The sequence below is a fragment of the Ziziphus jujuba genome, chromosome 3, assembly GCF_031755915.1.
Source record: "Ziziphus jujuba cultivar Dongzao chromosome 3, ASM3175591v1".
Taxonomy (NCBI): domain Eukaryota; kingdom Viridiplantae; phylum Streptophyta; class Magnoliopsida; order Rosales; family Rhamnaceae; genus Ziziphus; species Ziziphus jujuba.
In genome coordinates this window covers 32,358,025-32,375,458 of record NC_083381.1, presented here as the reverse complement: position 1 = coordinate 32,375,458, position 17,434 = coordinate 32,358,025, and the positions used below count along the sequence as shown (strand labels likewise).

The 17,434-nt window shown below is 31.0% G+C and overlaps 2 protein-coding genes across 2 annotated transcripts; both read left to right on the top strand.

Annotated features, from left to right (window-relative positions):
• Positions 1-2,797: 2,797 nt before the first annotated feature.
• LOC107423554 (protein pleiotropic regulatory locus 1) lies at positions 2,798-8,035 on the top strand. The gene is made up of 17 exons (XM_048478214.2): positions 2,798-2,930; positions 3,602-3,851; positions 4,073-4,209; positions 4,290-4,368; positions 4,511-4,570; positions 4,725-4,809; positions 5,308-5,400; positions 5,615-5,678; positions 5,785-5,870; positions 5,957-6,058; positions 6,196-6,279; positions 6,818-6,878; positions 6,963-7,029; positions 7,153-7,230; positions 7,362-7,426; positions 7,542-7,619; positions 7,758-8,035. Exons 2-17 carry the CDS (start codon positions 3,718-3,720, stop codon positions 7,928-7,930), a joined length of 1,446 nt encoding a protein of 481 aa, XP_048334171.2. The 5' UTR covers positions 2,798-2,930; positions 3,602-3,717; the 3' UTR covers positions 7,931-8,035.
• A 5,448-nt stretch (positions 8,036-13,483) lies between these two features.
• Positions 13,484-16,696, top strand: LOC107423577 ((+)-neomenthol dehydrogenase-like). Its single transcript, XM_016033158.4, has 5 exons — positions 13,484-13,640; positions 13,803-14,049; positions 14,727-14,801; positions 15,285-15,452; positions 16,051-16,696. Exons 1-5 carry the CDS (start codon positions 13,618-13,620, stop codon positions 16,426-16,428), a joined length of 891 nt encoding a protein of 296 aa, XP_015888644.1. The 5' UTR covers positions 13,484-13,617; the 3' UTR covers positions 16,429-16,696.
• Positions 16,697-17,434: the final 738 nt, after the last annotated feature.

Here is a 17,434-nt window from a genome sequence, read left to right as displayed (position 1 = left end):
TGCTGCAGTATCAACTACCCACTCGACTTCTTAGCTTGAAATGTGAAGGCATGATTCTTTATGTGTGGAACAATATGCCACTTCTCCTCTGATAATGACTAAAGTTTCACCATCCTTCTTTGGTTGATTGCTTTTTTACCCCTGCTCTCGTAACATCTTCCTGTAGTACTTCTTCAAATGTCCTTCTTGGCCACAATAATGGCACTTATATGTTGCTCTCCTTCCATTTGTGGATTTGCCTCTGCTCTGGTTCCTGTTTCTCCCCCTGTCATGAGTACCTTATTGCTGCCTCACCCGTTTCTTTGTGACAAGGGAATGTGTTTGATCATTACCGATGTCCTTTCTCCTAGCTTCCATTAAATAAGGCATTCGTTACCATAGCCATGGTAAGTTTTCCATTCGGGGCCGAATTGTTGAGAGAGACAACTAGTGTCTCCCAGCTATCTGGAATAGAGCTAAGAAGTAAAAGTGCATGTTCCTCATCTCCTAGTTGTAACTCCATCATAGACAATTGGTTTACAAAGTTCTAAAACATGTTAGTATGCTCGGCTACAGAAGTTCCATTCTTCAACTTCAAATTTACTAAACGCCTTATCAATAAGGTTTTATTCTGAGCAGTCTTGGCTTGGTACATGTCCTTCAGCTTCTTCTAGAGAGTGTATGTGTCTGTCTCCTATGCAACATGATGGAAGACACTATGGTCGATCCATTGTCGGATTTGACCGATCATTTTCCTGTTCATCTTCTTCCATTCCGCTTCTTTGGTGGTATCAGGATTCCTTCCTTCGGCATCCAAGAGGTCAAACAAGTCCTTGCAATTTAGAAGATCTTTCATCCGAGGTCTCCAAAGTGCATAGTTGGTGGTAGCAAGCTTGATCATCGCTCCCGAATATGACTCGTCCATTGACATCTTAAAAATTGAAGCTGAATTTGGAAAAATAGAGTCCACCAATGCATCTAGAATGGTAAAAAACATTAGGTTTGACTCTTCTAGGATCAAATTTTGGATATTCAAAATTTAGGATTAAAGTGCAATTTCTAAAAGTTTTGGATCAAACTACAAATATCAAAACTTCTGAAAAAACTTGCAAATACCAAAAATATAAGGGTATTTTTGTAATTTTAGAAAAAATATGAATCCGGTGCTGAAGTGGCTGATGATGTGGCAGATCAGATGACGTGGCGTGGCTCAGCTCGGATCGGCTCAACGGCTTGTCTCTCGGATTGGTGCTGCTCGGCTCGACTCGACGGCTCGGCTTTCGGCTCTCAGCTCGCGGCTTGGCTCCGCAGGGGTGCATGGATGGCTCGTATTCGTTGATCGGCACATGAAAACCTATGCAAAAACTTTGACCGGCCCCTGGGGGCTCATGCAGCGGCCGATGGAGGTTTGGTTGGGGTCTTTCTCTTCGTCTCAACGAGATCTATCTCCTAGTATGCTCAAATATTTTGTTTGAGCTTTTCAACGGCGAACCCTATACCTGGATCTTGGCTTTGATACCACTTGTTGTGATCATTTGATCACTAAAAACACATAAAACTAATACAGAAAAATAAAGAGAGACAAAAGCACAAAAAATTGAGAAGAAAAAGATGTATTATAAGTATAAAATTTATACACAAAAAAAATTCTCTCAGCCTATCTTAAAACCTGTATTGTCTATACTGTATGTGTTGTGTTATATGATACAAGACAGAAAATCAGCATTTATTTATAATGCTCTCTCTAGGGTTTTTAGAGTTGAAACCCTAATGTGCTTGGGCTTTAGAAGATAAAAAGCTGGACCCCCACAATATATGGGTTCTCAAATTTAATTTTGTCTTCTTTGATTTCCCTTTTTTATTTTTTATTTTTTGTTAGGAAAATCATTCTTATTATATATGCACCTAATTTAATATGACTATTGCCTATTGCCATTGAGCAGTTTTTAAAGGACCAGTGTGTAATGTATGAGCTGTGACATATAGTGGAGACTATGTGGTGCTTTTATGTGAAAAGAAAAAGTGGTACACAATAACTAAGTAAAGAGTTTAATAGCGAAGCAATTACCAGCCCCAAACAAACCAATATGGGAACACAATAATATCCAAGCTTGAATCACCCCCACAATACTGAAACAACAACAGTGGTCCAGCATTTAGATGGTGGACATCATCCGATCGGACAACCAGACAATCATTCGCAGTCAAACATAAGCTCAAAATCAAGCAATCAACTAGGATAAAACCTTAGAAGTTTAGGAGTTGGAGGGTACCCCCCACTGTAAGTATGTCTAGTAGTCTATTTTGTATTGACTGCCTATATTATAAACATGTCTCTATTTTGTATTAACTTTAGGCTTGATTAATGGCTAATATTCTCTTCTTTTTTTTCCCTCCTAAAAGTGATATTAATTTATGCAGTACATGAAAATAATTTATATATTAACAATGAAGATCTCTCGAGTGCAGATAATAAGTATTAAAATAAACTTACAAAAACATATCTAAAAAAATAGGACTAGAAATTTAAAATATATATATTATATTTTTCTTAAATAAGTAGGATTTGATATATTATATTTTTCTTAAATAAGTAGGATTTGAAATATTAATTATATATATATAAATATTAATTATATATATATATATATATGTATTTTGTTTTTTTTGCCAAGGTTCATTTGAATTTATTTAATCGCAACAGAGTGGGTTAGCCAGGCCCAAGATTGGGCGTCTGCCACATCCACACCCGGGTCTAAACCGAACCTTCAAGCCTCAACCCAAAACCCAAACTCTGTGGACTTCATATTAATTAAATATAAACTTACATAAGTGCCCAAGCCAGATGCCCAAATCACAATATTACCCACTGACTGTTCTCTCACAAAAGGAAACATTGAAAAACCTCTCGCTCCTCGCCGTCGCGGGCTCGCCAGAAGAGAACAAACCAGGTCCGTTTTACAGCTTTCCGTCACTTTTATCTTTCTTGTTTTTCCAATCCAACTTTGTGTTTGTTTTTTTTTTCTTTTTCAAATAATTAAGAGCTGTTAATTTATTTCTTTTTTATTGTTGAAATTGATTTGCTTTTGGGTCTTTTAATCGAGCAGTCACCGGAATTGTTTCTCAAGTAGCTGACTGGGGTTTTGGCATCTGCTTTTTCTTTGCACTGTTTTGTTTGGTTACTCTTGAACAAGTTATATGCTTGCTCATGTTGAGTCTCTTTGTTTTGTTTTTTTTTTTTTCTTCCACTGTAAAGTGATAAATTTTAATTTTAATTTTTTTCTCCAAAATAAATTGTTTGGGCATGGAAAGGCCAGTGAAGGGTATTTTTTTCTTCTTCTTATTTGTAGAATTAAACTCGAAGTAGGTTTGGTATTGAGAATCTGTTTTTGAAGGCTTTACTTAGGATTCTTGGGGACTCTATCCTACAAATTATCTTGTTTCTGTCAGATTTTGATCTAATTATGAAGATTAGTTACACTAAAAATGAAAAAAACTAGTAATGCATATTTGCATAAGAAGGTTACATCAAATTACCATATGCTGAGGCTTTTTGGCTTTGCCAAATTGTTATATTAACTACGGACATAGTTAAGTAATGTAGTACAACTTTTTGGTTTAGGGTTGTACACAATCAAACTGGCTAAGAACTTTTGGAGCTTCATCTTCAACTAAGTGAAAGAAGTTGTCTGAAACCCCAAGGGGGGCATTGTGAGGAGGTGAAGTATAAATTTGGAGATGCCAGGGCCCACCTTGGATATGGAGCCCGTTGAGCCACAGTCACTGAAGAAGCTCAGCTTCAAATCTCTGAAACGAGCTCTCGATCTCTTCTCTCCCATTCAAGGCCTCCTCGCTCTTCCTGATCCTGAAAGGTAAGGTTAACCAACACCTCTCCCCCCTCCTGTGCTTTTCTTTTATTATTATTATTATTATTATTATTATCTTTTTTGGTACTCTGTTTTGTTGATTTTAGTTTCTCTGGAACTGAAACCATTATTTTTGTCCATGGACTCTGTATTAGCTTTAGTTACAGATATGTTTAATTTTTTTATTAGTTATTTATTTATTTTTTTTGGGTTTTGGTTTGGCTCAGTAAAAGAATTCGTATGAGCCACAAGGTTAGCGTTGAGTATGGAGGACTCAAAAGCACCACTAGCCAACCTCCTCGTCAAGTTAGTAATAGTAAAATGGAAACTCAGCCTTCTCCTTCAAATGCCCTTGCCTTACCAGGTCTTGCTGTGTGCTTTTCCATTTGGATTATAAAATTTTGACATATACACGATGGTTATAAAGTTTCAAATGGAATGCAGGTCCTGAAGGTTTGAGGGATCCACAAAAGGGAGGAGCTCAAAATGCTTTGGTTGTTGGTCCATCTGTGCCAAAAGCACCGTAAATACTCTCACTCACTACCTTTCTATTTCTTTAGTCCTTCCAGTAACATACGCTTGCAGTAACTTCCATGCTAGTCATTGTTGGAATCGTTTTTTGCTTGGAGTGAAATTTCTGCTAATTATTTTGTTCTTGTCTTCAGGAATGATGGGATTTCCAGCAAAGGCACTGCAATTATATCTGCTTCAGGGTCATCTGATAGGTGCTTTATTTATTTATTATTATTATTATTATTATTATTTTCATATAATGCTGAATGCTGTTTTGTTTTGTCATCATGCATATCCTTTAATCTTGAATATTGTTGTTATACTGGCACCATTTTTGCTTTAACTGATTTAGCTTATCTCTTGTAGAAATTTTTCAACATCTGCTATAATGGAAAGAATTCCTAGCAGATGGCCACGTCCTGTATGGCATGCTCCTTGGAAGAACTATAGGGTAAGAACTAGTTGCTTGTTTATTGTTGACATTTTGCTCTGGCATGTTGGCAACTGGCAAAGATGCAAGTTGTAAAAATTAAAATTTTCCCTGTTCGTCCAATTAAATAGGTAGTACTTGTTTTGAGGAAGTTTTTGTATATTTTTCAGGAGTAATAATTACCACAGCAGTTGACGTTAAAAATTACAATCAACAGCTTGCCATTCATTTTTCATATATCCTAGTTATGTAAATTTCTGTGTCATGAATTTATATGTATAAAAAATCTTTATTTAAGGTTGGCTGTTCCTACTTAAAATCGATAATTATTTTGTAATTTAGGGGAATATTGGCTTCAAAATTTACTTGTTTGTAAACCAATGTTGTTCCGACTCTCACTTGCTTGACCATTAGACTAGACGGGCTTATACTGTTTTGGTTTATGAGTCTGAACCATGTCTATTCATTCAGAATTCATTATTGCTTTTATCTGTTCTGAAATTGTTGAATATTGTGTAGGTAATTAGTGGTCATTTGGGATGGGTGAGATCCATTGCATTTGATCCAAGTAACACATGGTTTTGTACTGGCTCTGCTGATCGTACTATCAAGGTACAAATTCATATGAGTTGGTTTAGTTGTTTTCTAGTGAATTGTGATTATTTTGATGTCTTTAAATACATCCTCAAGACTTGATCTTCTTTAAGTATACTCTTTTAAATGGATTTATCACCATATAGTTCTTGAAGTCACTAGCCAACAATTGCATTTTTGGTCTTTCCATGCACATGTGTAATCTTATTAATTTTGGATTCTCTGTGACAAGATATGGGATGTAGGAAGTGGAAGGTTAAAGCTTACGCTGACGGGACATATTGAACAAGTACGGGGTTAGTTCTTTTACAATTAGTTTCTGGTTGCATTGCCTGCAATTAGCGTGTGGATAATCACTGAATCAAGGATTAAAATGGTAGCAATATGTGTTTTAATTGGCAGGTCTTGCTGTCAGCGGCAAACATACATATATGTTCTCTGCTGGGGATGACAAACAAGTAAAATGCTGGGACCTTGAGCAGAACAAGGTGAGATCTAATTATCCGAGAACTTTATTCAAGCTGTTTTGTGAAGGTAAGTAACTGTTGGTTTTAACATATGGTCTGCCTTGTAGGTTATTCGTTCATATCATGGACATTTAAGTGGTGTTTATTGCTTGGCCCTTCATCCCACTATTGACATTTTGCTTACTGGGGGGCGTGATTCTGTCTGCCGGGTAAGAGATTTGTGATGATAAATAAATTACTTCCAGTGATGTTATCACAGATGTAGTATTTTTAGGTTGCCAGTCAGCTAAGCTTTTTGTTTGCTGAATTTGGATTGCGAGTTGTTTTTTTCGATGGCTATTTTCAGGTGTGGGATGTTCGTAGTAAGATGCAGATCCATGCATTATCCGGGCATGACAATACAGTTTGCTCAGTTTTTACTCGACCAACGGTATTAAGATCCCTCTCCATTCTGAACTGTGCTTTTTATTTATTTATTTAATTATAGTCATTTATCACTTGATGATGTCATATTTAGACAATTATTGGTTTTTGTTGATCAGTGATATGAATTTATACCATCCATAGTTCTTGAAATTGTAGGTTACTTTTATATTACTAGCTACCTCTGTTGACTTTCTCAGATGTTCCTTTTATTAGGATTCTTTCGAGTGATGATGGTTCATCAAAATCCTGCACATTTAGTTCTCGTTAGCTGTTAGGCAGAATTTATGAAGGTTGTAATGAAAATACATATGCATTATATGATAATTATGAACACAGAAGAAGTGTGTTAAGGAGTTAGCAGCCAATTAATTCCAAGTTTTTAAGATAAAAGTATAGCATAGGGATGTCTCGTCATAAAATTTACGCAAGTTTTGAAAAAACTTAATTGGGAAATTCTTATCCTTATTTGTTTGTTAGATTTTATTATTTGTCATTACAAGACTTGTTTAACTCTTAAGCTGGTGATTTTTTTTATTCTTCAGGATCCACAAGTTGTTACGGGTTCTCATGACTCAACAATTAAGTTTTGGGACCTTAGATATGGTAATTTAATGTTCATATGAACTAATTTGTTTTTTATTTTGGTTTTGGCTGTTCCTTTTAACAACATTGCTGCCAACCTTGCAGGAAAAGCAATGGCAACTCTCACACACCATAAGAAATCTGTTCGAGCAATGGCACTGCACCCTAAAGAGTATGCGCCTGAAGATATGACTTGTTATTTCTTGCATGATAAAAGAATAAGCTTTACATAACTTGAATGACATGCTTTTGGTTTGAATTATTTTCTGATTTTTTTTGTTTGTTACACCATTAGGCATTGCTTTGCATCTGCATCAGCTGACAACATTAAAAAATTCAATCTTCCAAGAGGGGAATTTTTACACAACATGCTGTGAGTATTTTAGTACACCGTCTTCAAGTGTGCTGTTTCTGAGATACAAACAAGTATTTTATATAATTTTTGTTTCATTCGACTGTTACTTGTAATGATTATGTTCGAATATTCTTGGTGTTTATGAGCAGATCTCAACAGAAAACTATAATTAATGCCATGGCTGTCAATGAAGACGGAGTAATGGCTACAGGAGGTAAATTTACAGATTGATCCTTTGATCAAATGTGCTGAGAAGAGAGTCTTAGGGAGGTTAAAAAAAAAAAAAAAAAAGCAGATTGTTCTAACTTTTATTCCCCATTTTACTGAAGGTGACAACGGGAGTCTGTGGTTCTGGGATTGGAAGAGTGGTCACAATTTTCAGCAAGCCCAAACGATTGTGCAGCCTGGTATGTTTAAACTGCTTACTTCCTCTTTTATTTAGTTATTTATTTTTATTAATTTTTTCTTTTTAAGTTCATGATTTTGTTGTTGGTTCAAATAATGGGAATTTGACTGTAGCTGATTTGTTGTATGTTACATTGCAGGTTCGCTGGATAGTGAGGCTGGAATATATGCAATTTCTTATGATATCACAGGTTCAAGGCTTGTGACTTGTGAAGCAGACAAGACTATCAAAATGTGGAAAGAAGATGATGCTGCCACTCCAGAAACTCATCCCCTCAACTTTAAGCCACCTAAAGATATCCGCCGCTTCTAGCCTTCGTCTGGTGATGTATTATTGTTGTTATTGTTTTGCTTGTAGTTAGAAGTTTTGACTGTGTATTCCGGCAATATATATAAAGTCTTTCATTTTCTTTTTTTCTTTTTTTGTGGGTGGTATCCAAACAAAGAATCTGGTTTTTATACTGTCAAGATTTTTCATTTGACAGTGCAAGTGGTTGGATGTTTTAGTGCTAAATCGTAATTTGGAACACTATGTATATGTTTGCTATACCATTGAAAGAGACTCGTCAGAAGCTTGTTTCAACCAAATTAACTCTTCTAGCAGTGCTAATAAAGATTGATAAAAATATATGAATTCTGAACTCATAAGGGGGTGGAGATTGAAGATTTGCAAAACTAATCCTGCTTCGATTTTTCATATTAATAAAATGTGTTTAATTTTTTTCTCCCCTAAAAGTGATATTAATCCATGCAATACGTTAAACTAATTTATATATATGATAATCAAGATCTCCCAAATGCGTATAAAAACATACCCAAAAATAGTAGGACTTGAAATATATATACAAAAATAATATATAAGGGACTTTATAAAAGGGAATATGATCATGTATGATATGATGTTGTAGATGAAGGATACAGTGAGGGATTTATATAGGAAGGAAATATGATCATGCATGATTTGATATTGTAAATAACTGTCTTTTCCAGTTGTTTCAAATAAGTGCCTCACCATATCAATATATATATATATATATATATATATATTTTATTAATTTTGATACAGCAAAGAATTTATGGGGATGGATTTGTAAAGGAATTTCTCTATAATCATCAAATCATAAAAATTTGATAACTGTGATGCTATTCTTCAAAATTTCTCTCCATAAATTCTTTACTATATCATTGTTATATATATTATATTCTTTTAACAAAGTAGACTTGAAATATTAATATATATAAATATTTGCCCAGGTTTATTTCATCTTATTTATTTGGCGAAGGGATAGCCAGGCCTAAAAATGGGCCTATGCCATCAACCCAAACCATGATTAAAAAAATAGAAAGCCCCACCCAAATCCAATCCCAGTGGGGGGTTTGACATATTTATGTAAAATTACAAGAAGTGCCCAAGCTAGATGCCCAAATCACAATATTACCCACCACCTCTAGAAAGAAAGGAAACCCAGAGGTTCACAATGACAAGTGGGTGTACATGTGTCCACAATGCCAAGTAGACGTACAGGGGTTATGAGGCATTCATGAGGTTCACGAGTAATGAATATTTTCTTTTATATAAAGTAATAAATTATGAGTTTTTTACTAGACAACTTTGATAATAAGAATTGTCTTATTTAATATTTTTTTTTGGGGTCAAATTTAGATTATTTAAAAAGACAGGTGGTTTATGCTTATAACATATGTATTTATTTGACAGTATATGAAAATTAAATCCATTTATTGAAAGTCCTTTTAAAAAAAAATAAATAAAATAATTAACTTCCTAAATTGAAATGCCTTTATATTAACTAGTTAACTTCTTCATCCTTAAGATATTCATAAATTAAAGCCTTGATCCCTTAACCACAACTAGTGAAGGATGAGAATTAAGATGCACCTTTTACTTATTTAATTAATTGTTTGTTTTTATAAATTATATAAATACGCAAGGCAGGATAATGATTGATACCCTTATAATAAATATAATTATTATCAAAAGTGGTCAACAAAACACCCTGTTTATGCAATTAATTATACGCATTGTCCTAACTCAGAAAAATTGTTTAATCTAATATCACATGAATAAACTGAAGTTTATACACTTAAAAAAAAAGGTTTAGATTAATCAACCAATATAGCATGACTCATATTACGCAATTTTAATATCATAATTTGTATCCTCCAAAAACATTGAATATTTATATATCAAAACCTTTTTTATATATTACATATATGATCTGGGATTCATATATGTGGAGGTTAACGATGAATAAAAAATTGATTAGCCAAAAAAAAAAAAAAGAAAAGAAAAGAAAAATTGATGAATAAAAAAGTCATTTTTATTATAAAAAGAAGAAGTATAACTTTTAAATGTGTAGGATTGCAAGGTCGGTTTATTTTAGTAAAGCTTTTGAAAGCTGACTTCAATTTATATATTTCTAAGTCAGCATGAAACTGCAGAATAATTTTTGTTTTGATAAGCTAAATATAGGTAGCTTTTCCTTTTATTAAGAGAAATTTTAGTTGTATTATCAAATAAAATTATTCTATTATAAATTTATATTTTTACTCATTTTTAAAATTATTATTAAGGATATTTATTAATTAAATATATTTGCGATCAGTTATATTGGAATGAATATTTCAAATAAGTTCGAAAATGTATTATTGAATATTTTGAATATATTTATAAGTATACAATCAAACATTTTTAAATGTGAATATTTCATATGTGTTTAGAAGTATGCAATTTAATATTTTAAATATATTTAAAAGTATGCGACTGAGTATTTTCAAAGACAAATATATCCAATATATTCAGAAATATATGATTGAAAATCTCAATTGTGTTCAAAAGTATATGATGAAATATTTTTAGAGATATTCATAATTTTGAGATCGAACATTTCAACATATACATCTTTGCATTGCTCAAAAGTGTTCTATTGAAAAGTAAATTTTTTAAAATTTTTATAACTATTAGTTTCGTTCAAAAGTATTATAAAAAGTTTTTGTAAAGTAGTTTTAGATCTTTAAGCGATTTATTGGGGAAAAAAAGTTTTTTTTTTTTTTTAGCTTAATTAAGACTTTATGAATTGTGGGTATTTTAGGTATTAGAATTATTATATAAAATTATTTAATATTTCTAATATATTTAAATAATAATGTATAAAGACAATACTAAGTAGAGTTTTTGTAGAATTGTAAAAAAAACATCTCTTTCAATTACTAAATATTCTATTTAAGATAAAAATAAATAAAGTTTTTCACCTAGACATTCATAAAGCTTTTTTTTTTCCTAAGAAATTAGCATATATTAATTTGTTTGATTAGTATATATTAATTTGTTATGAATCAATCATCCTGTTTTAGTATTTCAATTTTGCTATATATACAATTAATAATAATTACTAATTTTTTGTTTCATAAATCTAATTTGCATGTATATGCAAGTAAACTCTTAATTAATTTTAAATATATTGCATATGCATATATACATTTTACATGTGTATAAACCATATGTTAATTTTGATTCCATAAAGTAAAGTAATACAATTTACTTATAATTACATTTGGCCCACGTTCACCCAAAAAAAAAAAAAAATAAATAAATAAAATTACATTTGCCCCTCTAAAATCCAGCAGATTTTCTTCCAGAAACAAAATAAAATAAAAAATCCAGCAGATAGTTAGCCTCCTTCAAACAGTACAAAACAGAAGTACGTTGTATGAGGAACACCAAAATTTTGAAAAAACAAACAAATGAAAAAAAGTGGTTATCTCTCTATAACCATTTACTGTTAATTGGGTTGAGCTCTGGTTTGTAAAGCTCAATGGCAACATGACAATACCAAAAAAATAGAGAAATTATATAAAGAGAGCTTTAATAGTTCTTGCACCAAGTATTCTTACATCAAGTATTCTTACATCGGATGTTGAGTACTTACACATAAGGATTAAAAAATCAAAATTTTTACTGAAATTTTCATATTTTTAAAAGGTTGATAGGAATTGGTTTCAAATGGAAATAAATGAAATTTTCATAATTTTTACTGAAATTTTTGATATTTTTATAAAATATCTACAAAAATTTCTATCAAATATCTATATCAATTTAACTATGATTTTCTCAAAAATTTCATAATTTTCATAAAAATTTATGTGAAAATTTATATTAAATTTATTTTTTTAAAAATATTTATCAAAAAATTAATAAATATTTTTTATATTTAACTATCTACCTACTTATAATTATTATAAAGTAGATATAGATTTTAATATAAATAAAAATACAAATATGCCTGTAATATAAATAATAAATATTATATTATAAATATTATGAAGTAGATTAATATTATAAATATATGCAAAGAATATATTATCTATAAATGTACCTAAATGAATTAATAAAAATTTATACAATATCATCATGTAGTAACTAGTGGATACTGTTTCCAATTCAATTATCTGATAATAATTTTTATATAGTCAACCAGTATTATATAATGATTATCAACATGTATAGAGACAATTTAATATGAAATCCATATAATTAACATATTAATAATTGTATGTAAAATTATCAAGCATATGCAACTTTTAATAATTTTCAGCTATCGAAAAATTTTATATGGTATTGAAATAGCATTTTATGATACATAATATATTCGTAGTAATTATTTTATATATCTTAACTAATAAATATTTCAATCAAATATATATTTTTTGCTTTGTTTTTTTATAAATAATAATATATTTATAATCATTAACACTTACTATATATTATTGATTAAGAGAAATATAAATTTTATTCAATATTTTTGAAATTTTTATAGTATATTTGATAATTAATTAATTGAATAAATTAATCTTAAGATTTCAATAAAAATATCCATTTTAAAATAAATTTCCATTAATTTCTATCATTTTTATGAGTTTTTTTATTTATTGATATTCGATGATTTTTTATATTTCCATGAATATTTTCATATTTTGAACTTTCAATATTTTTATCACTACCGATTTTTTGAAACTTGCTTACACATAGTATCATAATAGTTGATAAATTAGCATAATTCAAATATTATATAGTATATGATCAAACTTCAATGAGGATGCTAATTTAAAGATATCATGTAGATGTATATTATATAACATTTTATGTGATATACTTCTACACCATATCTTTAAATTAGTGTTCTCATTAGAGCTTAGTTATATATATATATATATATATATATAGTGAAAAAGAGAGAGAGAGAGAGAGAGGGAAAGAGATAACATTTTATGTGATATACATATGCACAATATCTTTAAATTAGTGTTCTTACTATAGTTTAGTTATATATATATATATATAGAGAGAGAGAGAGAGAGAACATTTTATGTGATATATATCTATACGATATTTTAAATATAATTTAAATATGAATAAAAAAATTAATTAAATACTGCTATATTCTTGGTCATATCACTTGTTAAGTTTAATATATGAAATACAAGTAGGAATATAATAGCTATTCCATAAGTTTTAACTTTTTTCTTTTGTATACCAAACATGTACTAAGTTTTTTTCGTTTTTGATTTAGTTTTCACTATTATTTTTGAAATTAAGAAATTTATGTTGATATTAAGCAATGTATTCAATTAAAATTTTTAAAGATTTTTATGGATTTAAAAGTTAAATATAACCTTTTAAAAACTCTAAAAAATTTTAAAATATTCAATGCAAATTTTTAAAACTTTTAAAAAAATCTATAAAAGTAGGAAAACGATATTTGAGTGTCATAATCGAAGAGTACTGCAAACGTGTGGTTTGGTTTGCACTTACGGAGACTCTTAACAAACCAGAAAAAAATAAAAATTATTATTAGTTTCTCTTAATTATGTCAACATCAACAACAAAATAAAACTTCTTTTGGTTGAGCCAAGGAAAGGAAACCACAAACTCTCTCTGGACATTCTTTTGTTTCCTCAAACAATTCAAACAACCAATCATCAATGTCGGAAGCTTCAAAACAGAGGTTCTACTTTTTTACTCCAATGCTTCATGTTGTTTGCTTTTAACATTTCATCAATTCCTTTAGCCATATTTGTAATACCCATCTTTCATTTTCCCCTATTAGATTTTCCTGCTTTTCTTTTTGTTGTTAATTTGTTATTGTATACTTATGGCTGGTCTTCAGGTATGCAGTAGTAACAGGGGCAAATAAGGGGATTGGATTGGAAACTGTGAAGCAGTTGGCCTCCAATGGAATCACTGTGGTTTTAACTGCCAGAGATGAAAAAAGGGGTCTTGAAGCTGTTGAGAAATTGAAAGAGTTTGACCTCTCTGGTCAAGTGCTTTTTCATCAACTTGATGTTACTGACCCCGCTAGTACTGCTTCATTGGCGCATTTCATCAAGACCCAGTTTGGGAAACTTGATATCTTGGTATATATGATTTCTGAGTTTTTTTTTTTTTGTTTATTTATTTTTTTTCAGTTGAACTTTTCTGTTTCATCGATTTTATCTATTTTCTCACCCTACCATTACAGTTAATATCTATGACAAAAAAAAAAAAAAAAGAAAAAAAGAAAAAAAAATCAGATTTGATTGGTTTGTAATGGGTAACAAACCCCAAAACTGGTAATTTAGAGTCCACTATTGGGTATGTAAAGGCTACTTGTTCAATTATGCGACATTCTGGTTTGAGAGTTTTAATCTTAGGGCTAACAATTTTGTACTGGGTTCCCTCTTTTCTGATATAATCCCATTTAATGCAACTTTAGAACCCCAAGAATCTGATATAATAAAACTAGCATCTTTTGGAGTTTTGAGAACTGTAGGCTTGCTCTTTTACATGTCGTTTATGTCACAAAATTGTTTTTAGTCTGTGTATAGTTCTGAAATATTAAAAGTTGGAAGCACGATGATGCATTGAACTTGTTTAGTTTACCTATTTTGTTTCCGTACAGTGATAGTGATTGCTACAAATGCGACAGCGGTTTGAAACATAACTATGGTTGTCTTATTGTCACGTTATGGTTATAAAGGATATCTTCTGAGTTTCTATGTTATTGTTAATATGATAAAACAAAATGATGAAATGTTGTTGGAACTCTGAACAGGTGAACAATGCAGGGGTTGGTGGAGTGGAAATAGATGTTGATGCGTTTTTAGCATCATCCAAAGAAAATGCTGGAGTAAGTTCTTGACGAGTGATTTATGCTTTAAACTTGTGATTAACACCATATCCCTTTTTTTTTTTTTTTTTTTTTTTTTTTTTTTTTTGTGGTGTGCTTTAGCTTAGTTGGAAATCATAATTAACGTTACTCATATCAAGAACAAGTAAATTGAAGGCTGCAAATTAAGTGCAAATGTTCTGAATTTTTCTGTTCAGTTCTGTTTTTCTATTTTGGGCCAAGAGAATGGTTTCTTGGAAATTGAATATCATGCTAGGCATTTCAGGTTTTGGGCTTAGAACTAATGGCCTTGCCTTTAAATGAGATTCATCCGATGATTTATATCTGTTTTACTTCAAAATGGATTAGAACTCCCTAAAACTGTTTTTGATATACGTTTAATCAAGTATAAGAAAATTGAAAGGCTATGATAGTATTTCAAATTCCATTGTACATGGGTATATTCTCCATACTGTAATAACATATGATCCTCTTGCTGTCCAGGAAGCTCAATGGAGTAAAACAATGACTCAAACTTACGAGTTGGCGGAAGAATGCTTGCAAATAAACTATTATGGTGCTAAAAGGACAGCTGAAGCACTTATTCCTCTCCTCCAGTTTTCTGATTCTCCAAGAATTGTTAATGTTTCCTCTTCCATGGGCCAGTTGCAGGTATATATAAAAGTTACTTAGCAATTATTAAATAAATTATCAGTATGCCATTTACTACTTATGCTTGAAGGAATTGGATTTGAACTTTGGACCTTGAGTTGGGAATAGAGCAGATAATCTATTAAGATGTTATTGTTTCCCAGTCCTTTCAATGGTTTCCCAATTTAGATGTTATTGTACTATTATTGATTTTTTAAATGTATGCATCACTTTAATCCCCTAGACTTTTAGTACATTTTGCTCTTTGCATTCCAAACTATAGAAACGGTTATATTGCTCCCATGAACCCTTGTTTATTTGTCACATTAGTCCCTAGTATGCAATTTTGTCTTATGAAGTTCACAAAATTTTCTATTAGGCAGCACTGCTTTATATCTGTGTGATTAATTTTATCAAATTCATCTGTTAAAATGTATGGTTGGTAATGGTTCAACAGGGTAATGCCATAGTTTTCGTAGTTTTGAGAGCAAAATATGTAAAAATGCATGGGGACAAAGTGTTGTACTAAATCCTCTATAAAATTTAAGATATATTTGGAATAATAAGTAGGAGCTGATTTAGTTTTATTTTCCTCTCATTTTTTTGTTGTTTTGGTCAGCACATAAAAAATGATGAGTTAAAAGGAGTATTTAGTGATGTTGAAAGCCTTACAGAGGAGAGATTAGATGAAATTTTAGCAGAGTTTCTAAAAGATTTCAAGGAGGGTTCACTAGAAGGCAAAAAATGGCCGGCTTTTATGTCTGCCTATAGACTCTCAAAAGCAGCCATGAATGCCTATACACGGATTTTGGCAAAGAAGTATCTCAGCTTCCGAATCAACTGTGTCTGCCCAGGCTATGTTAAGACTGACATAAACTTCAATTCCGGAATCTTGCCCGTGGAAGAAGGCGCTGCGAGTCCAGTGAAGCTAGCCTTGCTGCCAAATGATGGTCCTTCTGGCCTCTTCTTTCTTCAGAAGGAAGTGGCATCATTTTGATCTTTGGAGTCCATTCTTAAACACATGATCTTGTTTGTGGAAGAGGGATTTTATGATGTTGTTTTAGGCAGTGCTCTGAATTCACTATGTTACAAAGCATTTACAAAACTTATTGTTACTACAGCACTACTGTCACCCAACGACAAGTCGTCTGTCTTCGGGGAACTACAAAGCATTAATCATGGACTTTTTGTAATTTAATAAAACCTTTTAGAGGTTGTATTTTCATGAAATTGAAATTGAAATTCATTAGCCAAAATTAATGGTATGTGAATATGTGATTGATTATCGTCTATAAAAAAATAAAAAACATAACAAAACAAAAAGCAAAAGAAAATGGTTCTCTTTGTAACCATTATTTTTAATTGGGCCGAGCTCTGGTTTTTGAAGATCAACAGTAACATGAGACAGACAATCAAAAAAGAGTGAAATTGTAGAAAAAGAAGGTTTTTATAGTTTTTGTACCAAGTACTCTTGTATATGGGATTTTGAAGACGTACACGTTGTAGTATTTTATTTTTTATTTTTATTTTTTGGGTGTACACATACTAGTATCTTAATAGTTGATAAATTAACATAATCTAAAATATGTATGAATAAAAATATTTATTAAAACAGTGTCGCAAAATTGGTATCTAAACTTTAACAAATAAATTGGATGAATCTAGTAATTTCCTGGCTGATATAATCAAGCTAGGAAAGCAAAAAAAAAAAAAAAAAGAAAAAAGAAAAGAATAAGAACAAGAAAAAAAGACCAAAAAAAAAAAAAAGGGGGGGGGGGGGGGGGGCGTAATACATTTAACATCATCAATAATTTCATATTGCCTGTTTCTTTTGTTTACTTTTCAATTATTATTTTTCAAATAAAAAAAATTATTTTTGACCCAAAAAAAAAAAAGAAAATTGGAAAATTTATTGATCTATTATAATTCCTATTAATGCGTTTAGCTGCAACATAGATTCTTTTAGTTTAGCCGAGGAAAAGAAAACATCAAAACACAAACAG

Excerpts from the sequence above, each read along its gene's own strand:
- LOC107423554 (XM_048478214.2), top strand. The coding sequence starts at position 3,718 with ATGCCAGGGCCCACCTTGGATATGGAGCCCGTTGAGCCACAGTCACTG. Across the intron at positions 3,852-4,072 it reads GCTCTTCCTGATCCTGAAAG|TAAAAGAATTCGTATGAGCC; the intron begins GTAAGGTTAACC and ends GGTTTGGCTCAG. Across the intron at positions 4,810-5,307 it reads CTCCTTGGAAGAACTATAGG|GTAATTAGTGGTCATTTGGG; the intron begins GTAAGAACTAGT and ends AATATTGTGTAG.
- LOC107423577 (XM_016033158.4), top strand. The coding sequence starts at position 13,618 with ATGTCGGAAGCTTCAAAACAGAG. Across the intron at positions 13,641-13,802 it reads TCGGAAGCTTCAAAACAGAG|GTATGCAGTAGTAACAGGGG; the intron begins GTTCTACTTTTT and ends GCTGGTCTTCAG. Across the intron at positions 15,453-16,050 it reads CTTCCATGGGCCAGTTGCAG|CACATAAAAAATGATGAGTT; the intron begins GTATATATAAAA and ends TGTTTTGGTCAG.